Genomic DNA, 21,167 nt, shown 5'->3' with positions numbered 1-21,167 from the left:
GCTGAATACCTGCAGCGTGCCACATACTGTGCTGGGTCCCACTTGCTCCCTGTATTGGATGTTTCATTGTGAAGCATGTTTCTTGTTGAGTAAATCATGTTTGGGAAATAAAATCTGAAATGAGAACTCCTCACCACTATGCGCAGAGGCATCATTTAGTGTCTTCACCTTAGCCTGGTTAGGTTTTCATATTCTTCTTTTTGCAGATGAGCAACTGAGGCTCAGAATGGATGAGTGACTGGCCCAGCATCCCATAGCTGCAGGGTGGACAGAGCTGGGCCTGGTGCCCGTGACACCCCAGGGCACATTGTAATATACAAGACCATGCCAGTGTGCGACCTGTTCGCCTCACCTTTCCTGGTCCCTGGTGGAACCGTCTTGATTCTATGGCTGTCCAGCAATGCTCCTTGGCCTGCTGGGTCACTCCCATCCTTTGGCCATTAGGACAACACCCACATTTATCTAGCTAGCTTCTATAAGTCTCACTCAGGCTTCCTCCCCTTGTATAAGAGGACAGGAATCCAAGGTCATATAACAGAGGAGGGAGCAGGCAGCTTCTGTTCTGAAGTTTCTGTTCTGAAGTTCCCTTTGTTCTGATCACACCCACTGGTATGTCTCATAACTCTGCCTCTGCTGGGGATATAGACCTTTGCTACCATAATGTGACGTCCTGGGGCCGTTCCCTTGGTGTCAGGAGACCTTTGCTGTCTCCAGGGCCTGTATGGCATAGCTGTCCCCTGATACAGCCAGAAACCAGAGGCAGTGGTGAGGCTTAAGCCCCCAAACTGGACTTGGTAATCTTGTCTCTCTCCCATGCCTTCTTCCCAGGGCTTTTGGGACAGTCAGGTGAAAAAAAAAATGCCTGAGACTTAGTACTTTATAAATGCTAGTGGCTATGTAAATTAGCATGACTTTGGGGTCAGGGGACCCTTCCCTTTGGCATCGTACCCCATCCTTCATGGTGCCTGTTCCCACCTTCTCAGCCATTAAAACACAGCTGTGGCAAAGGCAGACTCAGAGAGTCAGGGACTGAATGTGAGTTTAATGTAGTTCTGACCCTTCTAGCTCTTTCTTCCGAAAGTGGGTCAGGGTTAAGGGTCCACTCTTCTGCCCCAAGCACAGTCCTAGCTGCCCCCCAGCCATAGTGTGTTCAGCGTCCCTCCATCTCCATGTTTGGTATTGTTGGTTGACCAGTGAGTGTAGGTCATTTTCTGTCCTCAGGCCAGGCCTCTCTAGTTCCATCATGTAGCCCCAAATCTAGTCCAGGGGAGTCGAGAAGACCTCTTTTACCCAGCAGCCCAAGGCTGCGTTTTATCAGTGTCTGTCTCTGTTCTGGGCAAGGTGGCGGTGTCTCCCTGTGGTGGCTTCTGTATAGGTGGCTGCCTCCTACTGTGCTCTGGTGAATGGAGAGTTTTGGGGTTTGGTCTGATGGTGTGTATACAAATGCTGAATTCTGATCCCCAGATCTAGTACCCAGACGAGGGAATTCTCAGGTACACCAGCCTTTGTTGTGTAAACCTTACTCCCTAATTTAAAACTATTGCTTAAATAAAAGTAGCTACAGCCAGTCACTGGGGAGACTAGAAGTAGGCAGAACTTGTTACAGGGCTTGGGGTGGCAGGTAAGGAGACAGAGGGAGGGATGGACAGATAGACAGAATGGGAGAACAGGAGAAGAGGAGGAGGTTGCCACGAGGAGATGGAGACTCAAGAGTCTAAGTCATGAGACAGTTTGGTCACTTTCTGAGTGACTTTGTCAGTAGGTAAAAGCTTCAGGGAAGCAGAGACAAAGCCCACGTTTGTGCCAGGCTCCTTCAGAAAGCTGCAGGTGCTGAGGTCCAATACACATCCATTTCAAGGGCCAGAGCCTGAAGGGCCCCTCCCTTGCCTCTTGTCTACCCCCAAGGCCATGGTGGGGTCATTGCCCTGTCCATTCTGTGTCATGTTTCCCATGAACCCTTGCTTGTTCTGCATAACAGTGTGTCACCTAGCCTTACCTGGGTGTCTCTGGGAGACAGTAGCAGAGATTCTAGAAGTGTAGGGTTAGCACTCTGCCACCATGCACAGCAGTGATGGCTGGTCTGGCTGAGTACTTTAAACATGGCCTCTTGGGAGGTAAGTTCCTTTCCGGTCTGGGCCTTGAAATGGATGTGTATTGAAATTCTACACTTAACTGCTTTCAGAAGGAGCCTGACACAAAGGTGGGCTTGGTCTCTGCTTCCCTGTAGCTTCCACCTATTGAAAAAGTCACACAGAAAGTGACCAAACTGTCCTATAACTTTGGCTCTGAGTCTGTTGTGGATCCCAAGGTGTGGGGCTGGGAACCAGGCCACCTGCAGCTACTTGCCACTCGGGGTGTGTCCAGCGTCAATTTCTCCATTTGTGAACTCTGTTCCTCCCTTTGGGATGACCCTCCATCCTGTGCTGGTGACTGGGAAAGAGAGGTATATGAAGCTTGTTTCTGCCCAGGAAGGCATTAGGCTGATGGACAGATGCTGGCTCCAGCCAGGTGCAGTCAGTGGTGACAAGCATAGGCGAGCAAAGGTCATGCTGGATGGAGGTCTGAGCGCCCAGCTGTCTGCTGGTCCTGCCTAGTACTTCACCCACACTGTCTCCTCCTGCTAAGGGTACATCAGTGCATCTGCAGCACATGCTGACCTTTCGAGTTAAAAAAAAAAAAAAAGTCCGTCCTAACCAGCCATATGTGGGTGTGTGAGCAGCTGTCCTTTAACTCACAGGGCCCAGCAGGGTGTGGATACCACTTGAAGTGGGTGTTCAGCCAGTTTGTCAGCCTTGGGGCAGGGCCAAGTGTGTTCTACCAACACTCTTGGTAAAGGGGGTCTACTGACTTTGGGGCTCTGGGTGTGTTAATAGGGGTATACAAGGCTTCAGTTCCATCCCCAGCATTAGAAGGTTCTTTTTTTTTTTTTAAAGGTTTATTTATGTACTATGTGCAAGTACACTGTAGCTGTCTTCAGACACACCAGAAGAGGGCATCAGATCTCATTACGGATGGTTGTGAGCCACCATGTGGTTGCTGGGATTTGAACTCAGGACCTTCGGAAGAGCAATCAGTGCTCCTAACCACTGAGCCATCTCTCCAGCCCCCTAGAAGGTTCTTAACACTGAAGGAAACAGCTAGAGCAGCAGTTCTTTTTTTTTTTTTTTTTTTTTTTTTTTTTTTTTTTTGGTTTTTTTGGTTTTTTGAGACAGGGTTTCTCTGGATCACCCTAGCAGTCCTGGAACTCACTGGAACTCAGAAATCCGCCTGCCTTTGCCTCCCAAGTGCTGGGATTAAAGGCATGCGCCACTATCGCCCAGCTAGAGCAGCAGTTCTTAATATATGGATTTCAACCCCTTTGGGGGCAGGCGTGTCAAATGACCTTTCATAAGGGTCACAGATCAGGTATATCAGATACTTACTTTATGATTCATAACAGTAGCAAAATTACAGTTGAGAGTAGCAACCATAATTTATGCTTAGGAGTCACCACAACATGAAGACCAGTATTAAAGGGCCACACCATTAGGAAGGTTGAGAACCACTGAGCAAGAGGCTATTTGGTGTCTGGGCCTACCTTACGACTGAGCTTGACGCCTTCTACTCTGGCCTGTATTGTGGGAGCGTATTCCCATCATGTGTATCTAGCAAGGGTAGGAGCTGTGACCCTTCCAGGCAGAGCTCTGCATCTGATGCCTGCTCCCTAGCCTTGCCTTTTGGCTGGGGTATTAACGTAAGCTCACTGGCTTCTGTGGTTGATTTATAAAATGAGCATTGCTGGGCACCCCATAGAATGAGTGTATCAGCGACATTGTTGCATACCTGTCTTTAATGGACAGTGTGGAGGTCAAAATGGCCATTGGGGCTCCTGACTAAAGCAGTTTTTACTGAGGGCTGATGATGCTGGGATTTCAGTACCCCTACATCTATGCTTTCTCCATGGAAACCTTCGGAGTTAATGCTCAGCACTTCAGACTGGTACCCAGCATCCAGACTGATACCCAGCATCCATATTGGTACCCAGCATCCAGACCGGTACCCTACACCCAGACTACTATTTAGCACCCAGATTAGACCCAGCTTAATCTAACCCCAGGAGCCATGGTCGAATGAATGGATGAAGGCTGCTCAGGACCAGGAGACCGCAGTACTTGCAGGATGGTTTCAAATGATATTAAGCAGATAAATAACAGCTTATGGCAGAAAATGTACTGCATGATGGTTTGGTGGGAAATTCTTCTGCTTAGAACCAGATGGGACAGAGCAGTCATGACCTGAGACCTGAGGAGGAGGTTGGTGATATGTTCTACCCTAGCCAGGGTTTCCTCCTTACCCTAGAGATCACTGAGTTCAAGGCTTTCATTTCCCTCTGGGAGAGCAAGAGGGGGCTCCCTGAGCCCCATAGCCAGTTTGTGACCAAGCCATTGACTCAAACACTATATGTTTTGGGCATTCACTTCATTACTGGTATTGTGATGGGCATTATGAAGGGCCAAGCAGGTAGGAACTCGGGCCTCTCGTGACTTTCTCAGATTGTCTCTCACACCCAACACTTCATTTTACTGCCATTACAAATGAGCCACAGTGCAGTGTGCCTCCTAAAAGGAGTGGATGCTGCTCCAGTTACACTAATAGAAGCAGAACATCAGAGGTGTCCGTTGTCCTTGCAATATTGTGGTCAGACCAGCCCCCATGAGGTGTTCTGCTCTGAGTCATAGGGAGCCTTGGCAGACTAGGACATCATCCCCAGAAAGGATGACCCCAAGGGCCTGGCCAGCCCTCTGATGTCTGCCATTGTCCCTACAGCTAGGCGGCCGTCACAGCAGGGGTTGAGCCACCCTCATGGAAGGGAGAGGACCCTACCGGATCTACGACCCAGGGGGCAGCACGCCTCTGGGAGAGGTGTCCGCAGCTTTTGAACGTCTAGTGGAGGAGAATACTCGGCTGAAGGGAAAAATACAAGGGATAAAGATGTTAGGTAAAGCAGACCGTTGACCCTCCCCGTGTTGGCCCTCTTCCTGCAGCCTGCCAAGCCATCCCCTTCACAAAGGTGGGCAGGTACCTCTGCCCATCACGTTGCTGTCCCTGTGACCCAGCACTGAGTCCTGGCATTTGTGTGTAGTTCTTTAGCCTGGTGATGGCATCCCCAGCCCTGACTTCTCCCACCCCAAAGGGTATCCTTGAGGGACCAGGAGGGAAACATGAATGGGAAGAGGAGTGGAAGGCCCAGTTTGTAGATCTGGAACCAGAATGCTGTCCTGTTGAAGAAAGGAAGTGTGCAAGATAAGGAGAGCCAATGTACAAGGCAGCCCCAGAACCCAGGGCTTGGATGCCTGGCCAGGAGCAGAGCTGGCCCAGAGCTCAGTGTAGCAGAGCCCTTGGCCTTGATCTTCCAGCTTCCGCTCAAGCTAACCCCATTGTCCAGCCCAACCCTCCCCCATCCTTGCCCACCACCGAATGCTGCACTGCATGCTTCTCCTTGGTGCAGGGCCTTCACTGACTTCCTCACTTTCCTCACGCTGTGTCTGGAGGTCACTTTCTTTGTGTTCAGCCCTGGTGTGGAAGGCCTAGCACCCTGGCTTTCCAAGCATTTTCCCCAGCTTGGCAGAACCCACTTGCATTGGCGGTGGGTGGGCGTTGGGAGTTTTCCCTTCTCTAGCTGCAGAAGGGTACTGAGGCTTAGAATGCAGGCAGTCCCTTGAGAAGCCCTTGCTTTCTGCGGGGGTGATGGGGGGGGGAGTAGCCAGATGTGGAGGGAGAGGTGGGCAGGAATAGGAGGTCAGAGGTGGGAGGTTTCCTTAGGTCCCACTGCCCGACTCTTCTTGTGCTGGCCTGTTTGGCGCAGGCTTGGACTCCACACAGCCACCGCGGGAATGAAGTCAGTCCAGGTTTAGGGCAGGGATGGGGAGAGCCATGCACTGGGCTGGATAAATCCCGTGCTTCTCCACCTTGTCTCTAGGGGAGCTCCTGGAGGAGTCTCAGATGGAAGCATCCAGACTCCGGCAGAAGGCGGAAGAGCTGGTCAAGGACAGTGAGCTGCCTCCACCAACACCAGCTCCCTCCTTGGTCTCCTTCGATCCCCTGGCTGAGCTCACAGGTATCAGAAGAATCCAGAACCCCTGCCTTCTCTGAACACAGCCTGCCCAGGCCCTGAACACCCCAGGGCCTACCCGTTCTCACACAGACCTTTTCCCTGTGTACATGTTTTGGCTTCAGCACCCCAGATGCCCTGGCAGGCATTAGTGATCTATCACAACAGTGGTCTATGGCACCTAAGACAAACCTTAGGGCTGTGTTAGCACGGTTCTTGAATCCATAACTGCTGTGTGGCAGGCCCAGCCCCACCAGGCATGGGAGTTGGAAGTCCTTTGTCCCCTTCCTCCTTTCTGTTTTATAATCAGAAAGACTGAGGCCCAGAGAAGAATCTGTCCTTGTCTATTAGCTTTTATCAGTGCCTATGAGGTGTGCATAAGGAGAGGGTGACAGTGACTAAGGGTTGGTCTCCAGTCCAGGGCAAGGTCAGGGACCAAGAGATCTTCCACACCAGACTTGAGCACTTCCTGCTGCTACTCCTCAGGACTCGTTGCAGGCCCCCGTGAGAGCTCCCTTTCTAAGATTGATGGTAGTTGCTGGACAGATGAGAAAGGTAGAAGTGTCAGAGCCTGTGGCACCGTTATCTGTATGGCATTCTTGTCTTCGCTGGCCCAGTGCCATGGGGAGATATTCTGCAGCAGTGGCCTCCTGTAGTAAGGAAATGAGTCCAGGTTTTACAGTTGCTAAAACAGGAATGCTATGAGGCTGTCATGAGAACCCCATAGGGAATAAGGCCGTAGCTCAGTGGGTAGAATGCTCTAGTGTGCATGTATTCAGCTGCTCGGAATAAACTGCACATACCTGTAACCCTGGAGTTGGGAGTTGGTGGCAAGAAGATAAGAAGTCCAGTGTCATCCTCAGCTGCATACTGAGTTTGAGGGCAGCCTGAGCTACAGGAAGCCAAGTTTGAGGTCAACATAGGCTACATGAGCCTCTCTCGAAACCCAAAAGAAAGCACTTGGTTAATTGGAAATTCTTTGCCGATCCCTGAGGCAGAGAACCATGGCCACCTTGGAGTTTTCCTAGTAAGGTCTGGGAAGGGGTCTCTGCCCCCATTACTCAGACCAGTCATTTCACCTGACTTCTTGTCTTAAAGGAATAACCTCTCTTTTTCTCTGAAACAAAAGAGAACTCAGTCAGAGGACTTCCATCAAGTGTTCTTCCTGAGGGCTGGGTTCAGGCATCTTTCCTTCTAGGTTTCTTTAGCCACAGTCTTGATTTTCCAGGACAGGATACAAAGGTCCAGGTACATCCTACTACTAGCACTACTGCTGCTGCCTCTGCCGCTGCTCCTACTGCCGCCGCCACCGCCACCGCCACCACTACCACCACCACCACAGGAAGCTCCATGGAGAAGCCTGCACCAGCCTCCAAGCCTCCATCTAATGTAAGTTGCATTTAGAGTTGTGACTGGTTTCCTGAAGCCCCTCCCACCACACATCAGTCTGGAGTGCTGGCATGGGGCAGCTTGCCATTTTGAGGTGGAAGTCATGGTTCTCATGACCAGGAAGGTCCTGATCAAACAAGGAGTTTTCTCCCATTTACTGAGCTATCTAATGTGACCATGTTCACTAGTCAGTCACAGATGTGCACTGCCAAGAGGCTCAGAGACCATGTCCTGCAGGTTCAATGGAGAAGTGTAGCCTGGTGTCATAGGGCCAGCCCCTCAAGGGATCCTCGGATGGTGAGAAGTTGGGCCTTTTCCAAAGTCACATGAAACTCTGAGAGTATAGCTTTGGGCAGAGCTCCTCTAGTAGGGCTGCAATCACAGGTGGCGTCATGGTGGCTAGTGGCCAGCTGGGCTGGTTTCTCCCATCTGTCCTACCCATCCCAAGACAGGGAAAGCAGGTCAAGGGCATGTTTTTGTTTTTTTGTTTTTTGGGTTTTTTTGGTGGGGTGTGGGAGAAGAGTTATATGCACGGAGTGTGTGCTTGTGGGGACAGAGGAGGACACTGGGTGTCCTGCTATACTGCCCTTTGCTTTATCCTTTACATCTCTTCACTGAACCCAGAGAAGCCAGCAAGCCCCACCAATCCTCTCGTCTCTGTCCACTCCAGTGCTGGGGTTGTGAGTTATGGATGCCCAGCTGTGCTTTTCACATGGGTGCTGGGAAACCCAAACTTAGGTCTTCCTGTGGAGGCAGCAAATGCCCCACCCACTGAGCCGAGATCTGCCCAGCCCTGCTCAGGTTTAAGGGAATCTTAGAGCCAGGGTTAGATGAACTGTGGGCCCCTCAGCTGACTCAACATCCGTGAAGTCTGCACCTTAGTTTGTGACGTGTTGCCGACCGACTATCCTTGGTGTTCTCAGGTCAGTCCTCTCCTGGGACCTCTGGGTCTGAGTTGGTGAGGTTGGTGTAGGACCTTCCTTGGTGTGGTGGCTGTAATAGCTACTGCCACCCAGGGTGACTAGAGACCTGAGCCCAGGAGATGGCTTGGTTGCGTCGGGAGGATCTACCAGCTTGTGCAGAGTCTTAGCTTGTGTGTTGACTCTGTGAACTTGGTTTCCTCATTTGTTCCACTAATACACACACACAATGAACAAATAAATAATATTGGTTCAAGGTTGGCTCGCCCCACACCCCTGTTTCACAGATAAATAGTGGCCATGAGGGGTATGACCTCAGATCACAAGGAGGGTGATGGCAGTCGTGTGGTTCTTGGTGATCTCATATGAATAGTGTAACTGTTGCCTCTGGGAATTCTGCACTGTTTGTCCTTCTGTCTTCCTTGGGGGCAGGGTCCATTTCTCTTGGACAGCTACTAACTCCCTTCTACCTAGGGCGCCTCCTCTGACTTTGAAGTGGTCCCTACTGAGGAGCAGAATTCACCCGAAACTGGCAGCCACCCTAAGAACATGATGGTGAGCAAACAGGCACCCTCACCCCGCTCACCCCGCCCACCCCGCCCCCAGCACATCCTTTTCTTTTCTCTGTCTGTCACCTGCCCCTTCATGACAGGCCACTCAGATCCCTTGGGTCCCCTGCAGTTACATGGGGACACAGAGGGGCTATAGCATGGGGTGCTTCTCACTCTCTTATGCAAATCCCCCGCTGGTGACTTCCCCAGCTTGGGGCACACAGGCACCCCACTGTTGTGAAAGCCTGGGCCACTTGGCAGCCCCACTGGCCTCTGGACCAATCACCTTTCTATCAGTTAGAGTGACTCAGCCTCTTGGGTCTGTAGGCTCCGAGCCTTGGGGGTGTGGAAAGGGTTGGTCTGGTGCTGAGGGGCGGGGTGGGAGTGATTTACCCTTTTGTGGTTGTCCTTGGCTCCTCCCAGGAGCAGGCTGGAGGTTGTACTCTGTTCACATGTGGGGCGCACGAGTTTCTCCAGCTTCAGAGGGGCTGCTCAGATCTACATTCCTAACCTTGCAGTGTTTAACTCTGGTCCCAACCGTGCAGTCCTTCTGTTCTATCTTAAACTGCCAGACTTGGAGAGCTATTGTGAAAGATCTTCAAGATTGGTCAGAGACCTTAAGGTCCTGGTTTTTCCTCATCCCTCCTTCCCTCCCATTTAATGTTTGCTTTATTCTGTTATCTTGTTTGGTTTTCATGTGAGACAAGCCTCTTGCCTCTTCTCCTAAGTCCATGCAATAAGGCACACCCCACTGTAGACCATTAAATTGTTGCTATGCCAGCACTACTTGGCCTCACCTTCACTGAGGCTTCCGTCTCTACGGCCCCAAGTCATGAAAGTTTGGGTGGCTGGTGCTCTTTCCTTCACCCGCAGACACCACCCCATCTCCCACCAGCAGTTAGCCTTTAGTGCTGAGAGGATCGTCCTGTCGGGATGCTCTGGGTTTTGTCTCCTGGGGCCATATGTATCTTATCCTGTTCTATCCCTGAGGACTGAGACATGGCTGAGAGCAGGCAAGATTCCCTAGTTCAGAAAGGTTTCAGCCTGCGACCTTTTCAGTTAAACTCCCTGCGTAGTATGTCTGTCTCGTCTGTGCCAACTCAGGAGTAAACCAACTCCTGCTGGAAGCTTGTAGGCTAGTTGGAGAAACTTGAGGGATTCGAAGCACTTTCTGAGCTTCCAGAGAGCAACCCTGGCCACTCCTAGTCCTTTGTGGTGGAGAAGGGGTACACGATTGGAGACTTATTCTGCCTTTTTTTTTAAATTGGAACATGGTGCTGATAGGAAACAGGCTGAGCTTGCAGTTGCCACAGAACTTAGCAGCAGGTCACAGAGCCCTGGATTACAATGAGAAAACCCCAGTTGTAGGGCTGGCTCTGCCACTCTGCCATGTACTAACTGGGCTGCTGTGAGCAAGGTCTCTCTGTCAGTGTCCCAGCCTGAACCGTAGCTCCCTGTGGCTCTGCTCTCTGATTCCCTGAAGTATTGGTGTTTGGGAGGAATCTGCTGGGTGATTCCTTGCCTGAATTATTGGGGGTTGTGGTGGGGAGTGGGTAGGTGGGGGAATCTGCTGGGTGATTCTCTGAACTATTTTAGAGGAGGGGATCTGGAGGTGCTGAAGTGTGTGAACATTTGGGCTAGATCAGGATATATAGAAATGAGGTCCACAGAGCCTCTGGCAGGAGAAGGTTGGAAGGTCTAACTGACGCCTATCTATGAGCTAGGATTGAAAGGTCCACTGAGATCCTTAGGACTGATGTGGGTATGACCAGGGCAGTAGCTTCAGTAGCAATGTTCTAGAGAAAATGGAGAGAGCTCTACTGAACTACTCTGCCCAGGCTGCTCTCTCTTGGATTACTAGGTTGGGGTTCTCTGCAGTATTAGAGCTGTGATTCCTAGGTACAGCCCCCTATGGAGCCTCCCTGAGCTCAGGAAGCAGTGCGTTTATAGCTAGAGACACCCTCTCTGCCTTCCCTCCTGTCCATTTTGCTGTGCAACGAAGGAGGGAAGTGATACACACACCAACACACACACACACACACACACACACACACACACACACACACACACACTGCTGAAGGATGCCCAGCCTGGGGGAGGGTGAACTGACTACCCTTGGGCACTCAGTAAGACTCAGAGCGTAGGAGGAAGATGGCCTTGGTGGTGTTAGGCCAGCCAGTGTCCTGGAAGTCCTAGGTCCTGCCCTGTGAGTCAGCTCTAGATAGGGAACCTGTGTAACTGGAAATTTTCCCCTGGGCTGAGCAGAGGCCACAGGGGAAACTGAGTCATGAAGAATGGGGAAGCAATAGAAGAATTGGCCGGCATTGCTGGCTTAGGCTTAGTGAAAAGCATCCCCTTGCTCCCACAGGAACTGGGACCCCCACCCCCAGAGGACGGCAATCTGATGCTCCACCTGCAGCGCCTGGAGACCACCCTGAGCGTGTGTGCAGAGGAGCCAGACCACAGCCAGCTCTTCACCCACCTGGGCCGCATGGCCCTCGAGTTCAACAGGTTGGCCTCCAAAGTGCATAAAAATGAGCAGCGCACCTCCATCCTGCAGGTGAGGCCAGCAAGTATCTCCCCGCATCTCCCATCCAGATAGAGGGTCTAGGGGTTAACTATAGGGACTTTGGAGGGCAGGATTTTAGGCCTATTTGGAGCTTTTTGTTCACAGTGGTGACTGCAGTAAGGAATTTGTGGGAAGGTACGTAGAAAAAGAAGTAAATGAGGAAATGGGAGGTGGGCCTTGCAGATTCATAGTGAGTGTCCTGGGTAGTGTAGCCTGGCTGGCTGGGTATGGCCTGCTTTGTTCTTGTTTCTTTTTCTCTCTTTGTTTGTTCCTTTCTTTCTTTCTCTCTTTCTTTCTTTCTTTCTTTCTTTCTTTCTTTCTTTCTTCTTTTAGGACAGGGTCTTACTGTGTATCCATCAGCTAGCCTGGTGTTTACTATGTAGACTAGACTGGCCTTGAATCAGAGAGATCTATGTGTCTCTGCCTCCTGAGCACACCCTGTGGCCTGCTTTGCTGTCACTGCAGCTCTTTGTATGTTCTGTCCCCTGCGGGAATGATTTTTGAGGCAGTCTCACTCTTAGTCCAAGCTGACCTCAGACTCACAGCATTCTCCAGCCTCCTAAGTGCGGGGATTCTAGACATGAGCCACCTTACCCGCTTTAATTTGTCATATTTAAAATCTCATACCTTTAGCCACCCTCCCTGCCTGCCTCCTTTCTCAAATCCCTCCTTTCTCAAATCCCTCTTAGAAGGCTCCCTGTGCTGGGAGAATGGTTGATCCTCATTACTGTATGGTCTTGGACAAGTCACCAATCTCCTGTCCTGTAAGGATTTGAGTGTCCCAGGAGGGGGACACTGCATCAAAGGAGGCCTTTGTGTGATGTAGAGCCCAGTGCTGGGAGATGGGTCAACATTAGCTTCGTTTGATGGTGCTCATCTACTCTGGGCAGGCAATCTTTTTTTTTTTTTTTTTTGAGACAGGGTTTCTCTGTGTAGTTCTGGCTGTCCTGGAACTCACTCTGTAAACCAGGCTGGCCTCGAACTCAGAAATCTGCCTGCCTCTGCCTCCCAAGTGCTGGGATTAAAGTCGTGAGCCACCACCGCCCAGCTGAGCAGGCAATCTTAACTTGGAGGGCTTTGCAGTTAAGTATGGTCCCCTTACATTAATTGGTAACCATTTTGAAGATGATGAGCATGAAGCTGCTTGAGGCCCTGCGAGTTGAGCACTCCTACCTTCTGGGTAGAGCTCTCACTTTAAGGCTTCCTGTGCCTGGGTAGACCCTTCTCCTTCTGTGCCAGTCGGTCTGTGGTCTCAGTTGTGCCGGTAGTCCTTGATGAAAGGAGGAGTCCGCCCTGTGTAACCTTGAGCAGGTGAGTTCTACTCTGCCTATATGACAGGGAGCACGCAGGACATCCTCTCACTGGAGACTGGAGAAGCAGTATGTGGTAGAGAGCCTACCCAGCCAGGCTCAGGGAGGGGGGACCTCTCTGAGAGGCCTCCAAGGCTTTGGAGTTTCCAAACTGAGCCCTGAGAAGGAATACCTGACATGGTACCAGGGCTGAGCTCAGTCTGAGCATCAACCTTTCAGCACTCACGTGCAGATATTTCTTTGTTCCCTGATGTCCACCAGTCTCTTACATCTGTCTCCTGTTTATTCCTTTCTTGGCTCTAACAGTTCGCAGCAATTCTGTTCTACTGGGTAGTAGTAGTTTATTTGCTTAGTTTGTCTCGCCATTGAGTTCTGTCTTCACAGAGAGACCGTACCCATCATTTTGCCCCAGTGTCTGGCACTTTATACATAGTTGGTAAAAAAATGAGTGAGCAAGCCAGGAGTGGAGGCTCAACCCATAATGCCTGCTCTAGGGGATCTCAAGTTCAATGCCATCCTGGACTGTGTAGCTAGACTCCATCTCAAAAACAAACACAAAGCCAGACAGTGATAAATGCCTGTGATCCCAGCATTTAGGAGATTGGGGCAGGTAGGGTTCCAGGACAACCAGAGATGCACAGAGAAACCCTGTCTTGAAAACAAAGCAAAACAAAAACAACAAAAAGACAAAGTTGGAAAGATGACCGGCTCCAGGGCTTGGGACCTAACACCCACACAGCATCCATCTCACAACCTTCTGTAACTCCAGTTCCAGGAGATCTAATGCCCTCATCTGGCCCCTGTGGACACTGCACACATGGTGCAGGCAAAACATTATACATAAAATAAAAACAAGCCAGTTTATCAAGTGGGCTCACAGGTGGTAACAGAAGGTGGTGACCTGTGGCTGCTGCTGATCCTGTCCAGCATCTGGTTTGTACATAGGGCGTTTACCTAGAGGCCCCAAGAATAGCCTGACAAGTGAACTGCCACTGCGGCCTTCCCTTAGGCGGGAGCAGGACAGTCTGTTCCCTGGCGTCCCCACCCAGGCCACAGCAACTCTCTATTTCTTAGCCTCTGGGTAGAGGAAACTAGGTCCCGTTCCTCCTCATTCTATCTCTGATGTGCTTCTTGGGTTCATTCAACAAACATTGCAAACTCATACCTGTAGTCCCAGCACTTAGGAAGCCAAGGCAAGAAGGTTGCTGGGCATTCAGAGCCGAGGGATATAGTAAGTTTCAGGTCCAGCTGGGGTACAGGGTAAGACCTCACCTAAAGAAGAAAGATAAATATTTTTTAGATCAAATGTGGCACAGGGCCTTCTGCTGGGCATTGAAAAACAATGACAAGTTTTCTGTTTTTTTCAACCTTCAGCCCAGGGTTCAACAACCCCAGTGCAAGGCTGTCCTTCCATCCACCCAAGCTAGTCAGAAAGGAAGCCAGCAGTTCTGGAGTCTCCCTGGGTGACATGACACAATTCCCCTTGCATTCTGTGTAGCGGTGATGTAGGGTATCCAGCCTGGTTAAGGAAAGAGATAAGACATGAGCCCTGGAGGACTGCCAAGGAGGAAGACTCTAGTCAGGGATAGCTGTTAAGGGAAGAGGAGGGAATTCTCATTGAGAGGACCAGGACCCAGCTCTGAGTCTCCATCAGGCATCCTTACCACTGGCTCCCATGGAAGAGAAGCCTGGCTGGATGGGCCTGGTGGCCATAGCTCAAGCCCCCTTGGGTCAGCATGCCTTGGGACGTGCCCCTTAGCCCTATCTGCTCATCTACCCCACAGACCTTATGTGAGCAGCTGCGCCAGGAGAATGAAGCCCTGAAGGCCAAGCTGGACAAGGGCCTGGAACAGCGGGATCAGGCTGCCGAGAGGCTGCGGTGAGTCCAGGCTACCCGAGGCTGGAAGAGGAAAAGGGCAAGAGAATGATGTAACACACTGGTTCCTGGGATGAGGCCACATCTGAGAGCATGTTCTGACAGCTTATCTCATGGCCCTTCTCCTTGGCTCCTGCTTTTTTCTCCCTTGCACTGTGTTTATCTTCGGGGTGGGGGTGTAGACTGCATTGAAAGCTACCTTCCCCTGGGGACAATGCTGGCATTTGTGTAGGAGCTGGCTCAGGATTCTCCTGCCCCCTGGTGGTAACCATCATTCCCTGCTCTCTTTTCCTGGGATCTTTGGAAGCCCCTCTCTGGACTCAGACCTGTGGGAAGGCATACAGGTTTACCTCAACCTCTCTGTCCTTGACAAGACTGAGTTTGGGTGTCTTAGGTGAGCTATAGGGTCTACTTGTCACCAAGGATCTCTGACCACCAAGGATCAGTGCCTCTTGTTTCTAGGGAAACAGGAATTTGTGATTGCTGGATCTCAAAAGGGCCTTTGCCATCTGATCATGCAGACTAACTCCCGTTGTGTGAGGGGAGATGATCCCAGAGAGAGGCAGGGACTTTCTAAGAGTCTCACTACACAGACCTAGGCATTCACTAGAGTAGGGAGACAGTTCCTGGTCACCCTGGTCCTGGGTAACAGTGTGCTGGGTTAGCCTGGAATCTGTGTTAGAGCTAGGTCTTGCCACTGTATATTCCCTGTTGATCACTGTAGCCACAGGGCCATTTTGCATCATTGTGTCTTGGTTTACTTTGGATAGCCTAGTGGTTAGGGCCTTAGAGCCATACTCCATTATTCGTGGAGGGCACAGATAATGTCAAGGAAAAGGATGCTCAGGCTGAAGGAAGGGAATTTAAGTCCTTGCTGAGTGGCCTGGGAACAGCCATTTGACTCTGGTGTTTCTGTAATTAAATGGGAGCTGAGGGAATGTGTCCATGTGGCAAACATGCCAAGCTCCTCATGAACTTAGGACTTCACTCTCACTTGTCGTATCGCTACTTGTTTTGTTTGGACCAGTCTCATTCTATAGCCCAGGGCGCTCACTGTGTAGCTCAGGCTGCCTCAGACTCCATAGTCCAGCTTCTGCCTCCCAAGTGAATGTTGGCGTTATAGGTATGAGTACCCACATTCAACTTTGCTTGGTAACCGTTCCTACTGTAACTCACAAAGGAGGTCTCACCTAGAGTAGCACCTGCATTCAACACTAGATGACCCTGAAAGCAGACGCAGTGGGACTGAGTCCCTGACGGGTTGAGGATGCTTCCCCCAACCCTGGCTCTGAGCCAGGAGCCTGCTCTTTCTGTGTTAAAGAGAGGGAGTGTCAGGTGCCAGTGAGCGCGCAGGACCTACTAGCACCATACAGGCTCTGCCTGCTTCAGTTGAACCAGGTCACTTGACTATAACTGGAAGGGCAGAGCTTTCTTATGAGAACAAGATCATAGGACCTGAAGGTGCCATGTATGTAGACAACCCACAGATGGGGAAACTCTGCTGTTAAGGATTCTCATGCAGCCTGCACACCTTCTGGGTGGCTTACAGATGCCCTTTTGGTCTGGTGGCACTCCCCAAAACACTGCTGCAGTGCCTGTGACAGTAGGTCCTTGGCTTTGCAGGCTTCTTAACCCAGGGCTAACATTGTGACGTCTCCACTTGTCTCTTATCCAGGGAGGAAAACACAGAGCTCAAGAAACGGTTGATGAACAGCAGCTGCAAAGAGGGACTGTGCGGGCAGCCCAGCTCCCCAAAGACAGAGGGTGCTGGCAAGAAGGGCGTGGCCGGACAGCAGCAGGTGTGTAGCAGGGAGTTCTGGTATCCCAGGCTTCTCAAACCCAGGATCTGCTCAATGCCTCCCTGAGGGTGAGCACATCTCCTCCTATACACAGTCCCAGCGGCAGAAGGTTCTAGTTGGTAGACTCTGTTTCCTGGTGCAGCATCTGTCTCTGCGGTGTGACCACTCCTTGGCTTTTTGTTCTGCCCTTACCCCACGTAGAGTGTCCCATTCTCTGAGACACATGCTCAGAGCTATTAGCAGTCAAGTCATGTGGCTCTGCGGCCCCCACTGGCTGCTGGCTTCTCTTGCTTGCTCACTTGGATTGTCCAGCGGCTGCTCATGGGAGTTGGGGTTCAGCGTTTTGCTAATTCTGGGTACTATCACCTTAATGCATTTTGTCTTGTCAAAGTCTCCTTCTTGAAGGTGATTCCCAAAAGTCAGTTTAATATCTAAAGTGTCAGCAATCCTATGGGGATTGTATTGAGCCTGTGAGTTGCAACTTGGAGCCTCTGCATGGAGAGGAAGACTGTGGTCTGGGGATGCCTCAGCACTGGCCCACACCTCCACACCTCCAGGCCCAACCTTGCACACAGTGAAGTCCAAGTGTGCCTTGCTTCACTTTCACCATCCTCCCGCCCCCATCTCCTCTAACCCCATCATTGACAGCATACTTTTACCTCCTCAAATGAGTTGCAGTCAATTGCAACATAAGCCCTAATGCCAGCTTTCTGTGTAATGTAGTAATTACCTTGGTCACTCACTCCCCACCCTGGGGCAGTGATGTACTTTACCCGGAACTTGAAGAACCATGAGCTCATTTGGGCTCTTTTGCCTAAAGGGATGTCTCTTCCATGTACAGGGCCAGCAGGAGTCTTGGAAAGGTCATGTGCCATCATACAATTAAGATTCTTCTGTCACCTCTCAAGCAGGTGTAGGGGTGGCCGGCTAAACAGCAAAGCCTTCTCACCCTGCCTCTTACTAGCACTGTGGCCCCTTTTTATTTTTTTAACCATGGCCTCACTGTGTAGCCATAGTTGGTCTGAAATGCACTGTGTAGATCAGGCTGGCCTCCAGCTCACAGAGACCTTCCTGCCTTTGTTGGGATTAAAACTAAGTGGCACATAGCCTCTAGCTGTCGCTGTTGATGGCGGGCTTCCTGGGGCAGGCATCTGCCCTTTCTGAGGTCACCTCATCAGGTACCTTTCTCTCTCCTGGTGGCATGATAGTTTACAGGACATAGCCAGTAGGGGGCACCAGAGGCTCACAAGCTCTGCTTCCAGCTTCTGCCCAGCCTGTGGGAGGGAATAGAGTTGATGGGACCAGTGCAGAAGAACAACTTCTGGTCTCAGCAGACACCCGAGAGCCCTGGCAACAGTCACTGCACGTGCACTTCTTCCCTTGTCCTGTGGTTGTCACCTCAACACTTCTAGTTGCTTAATTTCAAAACATTTTATTTTGAAGTCACTTTACACTTAGGCAAAAATAGTGTGGAGCTGTGTTCCCATACTCCCTCCATCTTCCCTGGCTGGCTTGCATAGCCACAGACCTACCTCACCAAGCATCTCACATAACTGTAGTTGTCACCAGAGTAGGCACTAGTGTGGGCACTGCAGTGCTGCTCAGATCACCCGTCTTTCACTCCTGTCCTTTCTGCCTTCCAGAACTTAAACCAGGATCCCACGTGGGATTCGGTATCACATCTCCTCAGTCTCCTCATGCCTTCGACGTGGCTCAGCTACCCTTTTTCCATGACCTTGGTGCTTTTGAGTTATGCTGACCAGTTATTTTGCAGAATGGGTTTGGGTTTAGATTCGATTGTGGTTACAGAATTTGGAAAGAATCTCAGAAACGGCATGTTGTGTGTATACATCTGCACAGTGCTGGCTTTTAGCACACGTTTCTGGGCTCACGATGTCTGCCAACCTCCAGAACACTTGTATGTTGTTTATTTTATGTTGGGGGTTGCGTGCGGATATGGGGGCCTTCCGCCATAGGGTCTGGAGATTGGACCCAGCCCATCAGGCTTAGAAACAATCACGCTCACTCACTGAGCCATCTCGATGGCTCCTCCTCACCTCTAAAACTGTATAAGCCACACCTTTTAGTTTAGGGGATTTGGAGTTGTTATGGGGGTTGACCAGCAGTGCTTCAAGAGTTAAAGTGGAGAAGATGGCTGTGGAAAGAGCTGGGCATAGGATGTGAGGCTGGCAGCCATGGTATGCATCAGCAGAGGGGAATGTTCCTCGAGGGCTTCCAGAAGGAGGAGGTCATGGCTGAGACACTTCTTCTGATGGCTGCTGGTGGGAGGAGCAGGGAGATTGGAGACCAGAGCCTAGGGCCCTAGGAGAGCAGTGGGCTGGGAAACAAAGTTTTATCTGACACTTTGGTGAAGGCTCTGTCTCTCCCTAGGTCAGTATGATGGCGAGTAAAGTCCCTGAGGTAGGGCCCTTCGGAGCAGCTGAGAAGAAGGTGAAGTTGCTGGAACAGCAACGAATGGAGGTAGGTGACCAAGCAGGGAGGTCAGGGGACACCCTTCTCCCCTCCTGGGACCACAGGCATCAAGGCCCCACCTGGCTCTCTGGTTCCCGTTGGTCCTAGATCATCTTGGAGAGTTCTTATGGAAAGCATTGACCCATCTGCCCATGGGATAGGTGTCTGTCCTCTCTGGATCAACCCCAGGGATCACTGAGGATATTGTATCTGTGGCACAGGCCGAAATTGTTTGGGGAGCTTAGGGAGCTGGAGAGATGGTTCAGTGGTAATAGTGCATGCAGAGGACAAGGGTTCAGATCCCGGGGCTCATGTACCAGCTCACAAATGCCTGTAACTCCAGCTCCAGAGAGTCTAACCTCCTTTTCTGGCCTCCACAGGTGCCCACACTGGCCAACACACATGTAGTCGCAGACACATATATACATAACTTAAAAGGGTGAGCTTAGGAAGGCTACGGTAAGCTGGACGTGGGAGAGGTGGTGGTCAGTCAGGCCAGTCGGCATTGGAGACACATGCTGTAGTGAGGGGAGTGGCAAACAATGAAGGAAGCACCCACGCCCTTGGCAGCAGCATTCTCTGTCTCCCAAGCCCCTCCCCACCTCCAGCCCGGGCCACTAGCCTGTCCTTGTCCCTCCTCTAGGCCTCTCCACACAGCTGGGGCCTCCCCCCAACCTCTTCTTTCCCACCCCTCTTCCTTCATACACATCTGAAGTCTTGCTTACATTCGTATTCTAGATTTACTTTCAGAAGTAAGAGAATGTTCATTATATAAGGAACCAAGAGTCTCCCTCGAGAAAGCTGCAACTGCGTTCAGCTCACTGTGCTCCCCTGAGATTGCTTTGTTTTTGTTTTTTGTGGTACTATACTAGGAACTGAACTGCCTCCTCCACCCTTGAATTCAGCCATCTTCCTTCAGCCTCCTAAATAGCTGAGGTTACAGATGTGCAAACCCTGTATTGAGGGTTTTTTTTTAACTGCTTTTCAGATAAGTTTTTTTCTTTTAAAATTGTCTCAGGAGATCTGTTTAGATCTACAGCATAAGCCAGTTCTTCCATTTCGTAGTATTTTTGTCATTGATAGTAATCTGAAGTCGGAATATCTTCTTCCATCGCCTGTCATTTTATTTACTTGGTGATGTAGAGTTGTTTTTCTTTCCTGAGTAACTGCTCTGTCAAGAATATGGCTTATAATTAGCATTATCTTAAAGCTCAAAGGATGTATGAAGTGTCTTTTTCTTAATGGCTGTGCATTATTGTTTATGGTGTGCTGTAGCCATGTCCTACACTAAGCTGACCTTTGGACACACATAGAAGGAGGGTTTAACTTTTACTTTTGGTTCTGTTTTGAAACAGAGCCTCTTTATGTAGCCTCGAGTGTTCTGGAACTCACTCTGTACATTAGGCTAGCCTCAGACTCACAGAGCTCCTTCTGCTTTGCTTCCTGAGTACTGGGATTAAAGGTGTAGCCACCATGTCTGGCTGATTAGCCTTTAAGTATGTTTGTACTCTTGGCTAAAGTGTTTTTCTTTTCTTCTTTTTTCTTTATATACCAGGAGGTGTTTGTTTGTTTGTTTGTTTGTTTGTTTTCTCCCTATATCAGAGATTGAACCCAGGGCTTTGTACATGCTTGTCAAACACTCTCCTACAGAAACATTCTCCTACCTTAGCCCCTTAGTTCAGTATTTCCATTGGTTAAATTTTCAGAGTGGAATAACTTGTGTTAAAGACAGTAAACACCTGGGATTGTCACACCCTTTCAAAGCGCCCTCTGAAGAGTCATGTTTGTGCCTCACAGTAACTCTCTCCAGGCCTCAGTGTTCCCTGTGGCTTTCCTAGCAAGGGTGAAGTGCAGCTAGAGATAAGGGTGGAGCAGAGGGGAGCACCTGACCAGTGGGGGATTGAGGCACCCTATATTGCAGCTTTATCCTGCATGGGCTTTGGGCACCTGGGAAGCTGGAACATCTGGCTGTTCTTCCTCATGTTTCTAACCCCAGTACCTGCCTGCCCACAGCTGCTGGAAGTGAACAAGCAGTGGGACCAGCATTTCCGGTCCATGAAGCATCAGTACGAGCAGAAGGTGATGGAGTTCCTGGGGGCTGAGCTGAGGATGGCTCGAGGAGGCGGGACGAGAAGCTCGTGACCAGGCCGGGGCATGCTCCTCTCCTGCTCTCACACTCCCTCTCTGCTC

General features: G+C 50.6%; 1 protein-coding gene across 5 annotated transcripts in view; it reads left to right on the top strand.

The window, feature by feature from the left end:
* The window catches only part of Tnip1 (TNFAIP3 interacting protein 1), a 49,828-nt gene that overhangs the window by 15,855 nt on the left and 12,806 nt on the right, over positions 1 to 21,167 (top strand). For 3 of the 5 annotated variants that reach the window (XM_031351047.1, XM_031351048.1, XM_031351046.1), the window contains exons 2-10: positions 4,807 to 4,978; positions 5,960 to 6,097; positions 7,320 to 7,480; positions 8,875 to 8,955; positions 11,320 to 11,511; positions 14,615 to 14,709; positions 16,382 to 16,505; positions 18,897 to 18,986; positions 20,991 to 21,056. In XM_031351047.1, coding sequence (XP_031206907.1) covers positions 4,843 to 4,978; positions 5,960 to 6,097; positions 7,320 to 7,480; positions 8,875 to 8,955; positions 11,320 to 11,511; positions 14,615 to 14,709; positions 16,382 to 16,505; positions 18,897 to 18,986; positions 20,991 to 21,056 — 1,083 coding nt within the window. In that variant the 5' untranslated portion in view covers positions 4,807 to 4,842. The remainder of the gene's footprint in view (positions 1 to 4,806; positions 4,979 to 5,959; positions 6,098 to 7,319; positions 7,481 to 8,874; positions 8,956 to 11,319; positions 11,512 to 14,614; positions 14,710 to 16,381; positions 16,506 to 18,896; positions 18,987 to 20,990; positions 21,057 to 21,167) is intronic. The other 2 variants (XM_031351050.1, XM_031351049.1) reach the window with 1 other exon arrangement.

Source organism: Mastomys coucha, unplaced genomic scaffold (genome assembly GCF_008632895.1).
Source record: "Mastomys coucha isolate ucsf_1 unplaced genomic scaffold, UCSF_Mcou_1 pScaffold5, whole genome shotgun sequence".
NCBI classification, from domain to species: Eukaryota; Metazoa; Chordata; class Mammalia; order Rodentia; family Muridae; genus Mastomys; species Mastomys coucha.
This window is presented reverse-complemented; position numbering and strand designations above follow the sequence as displayed.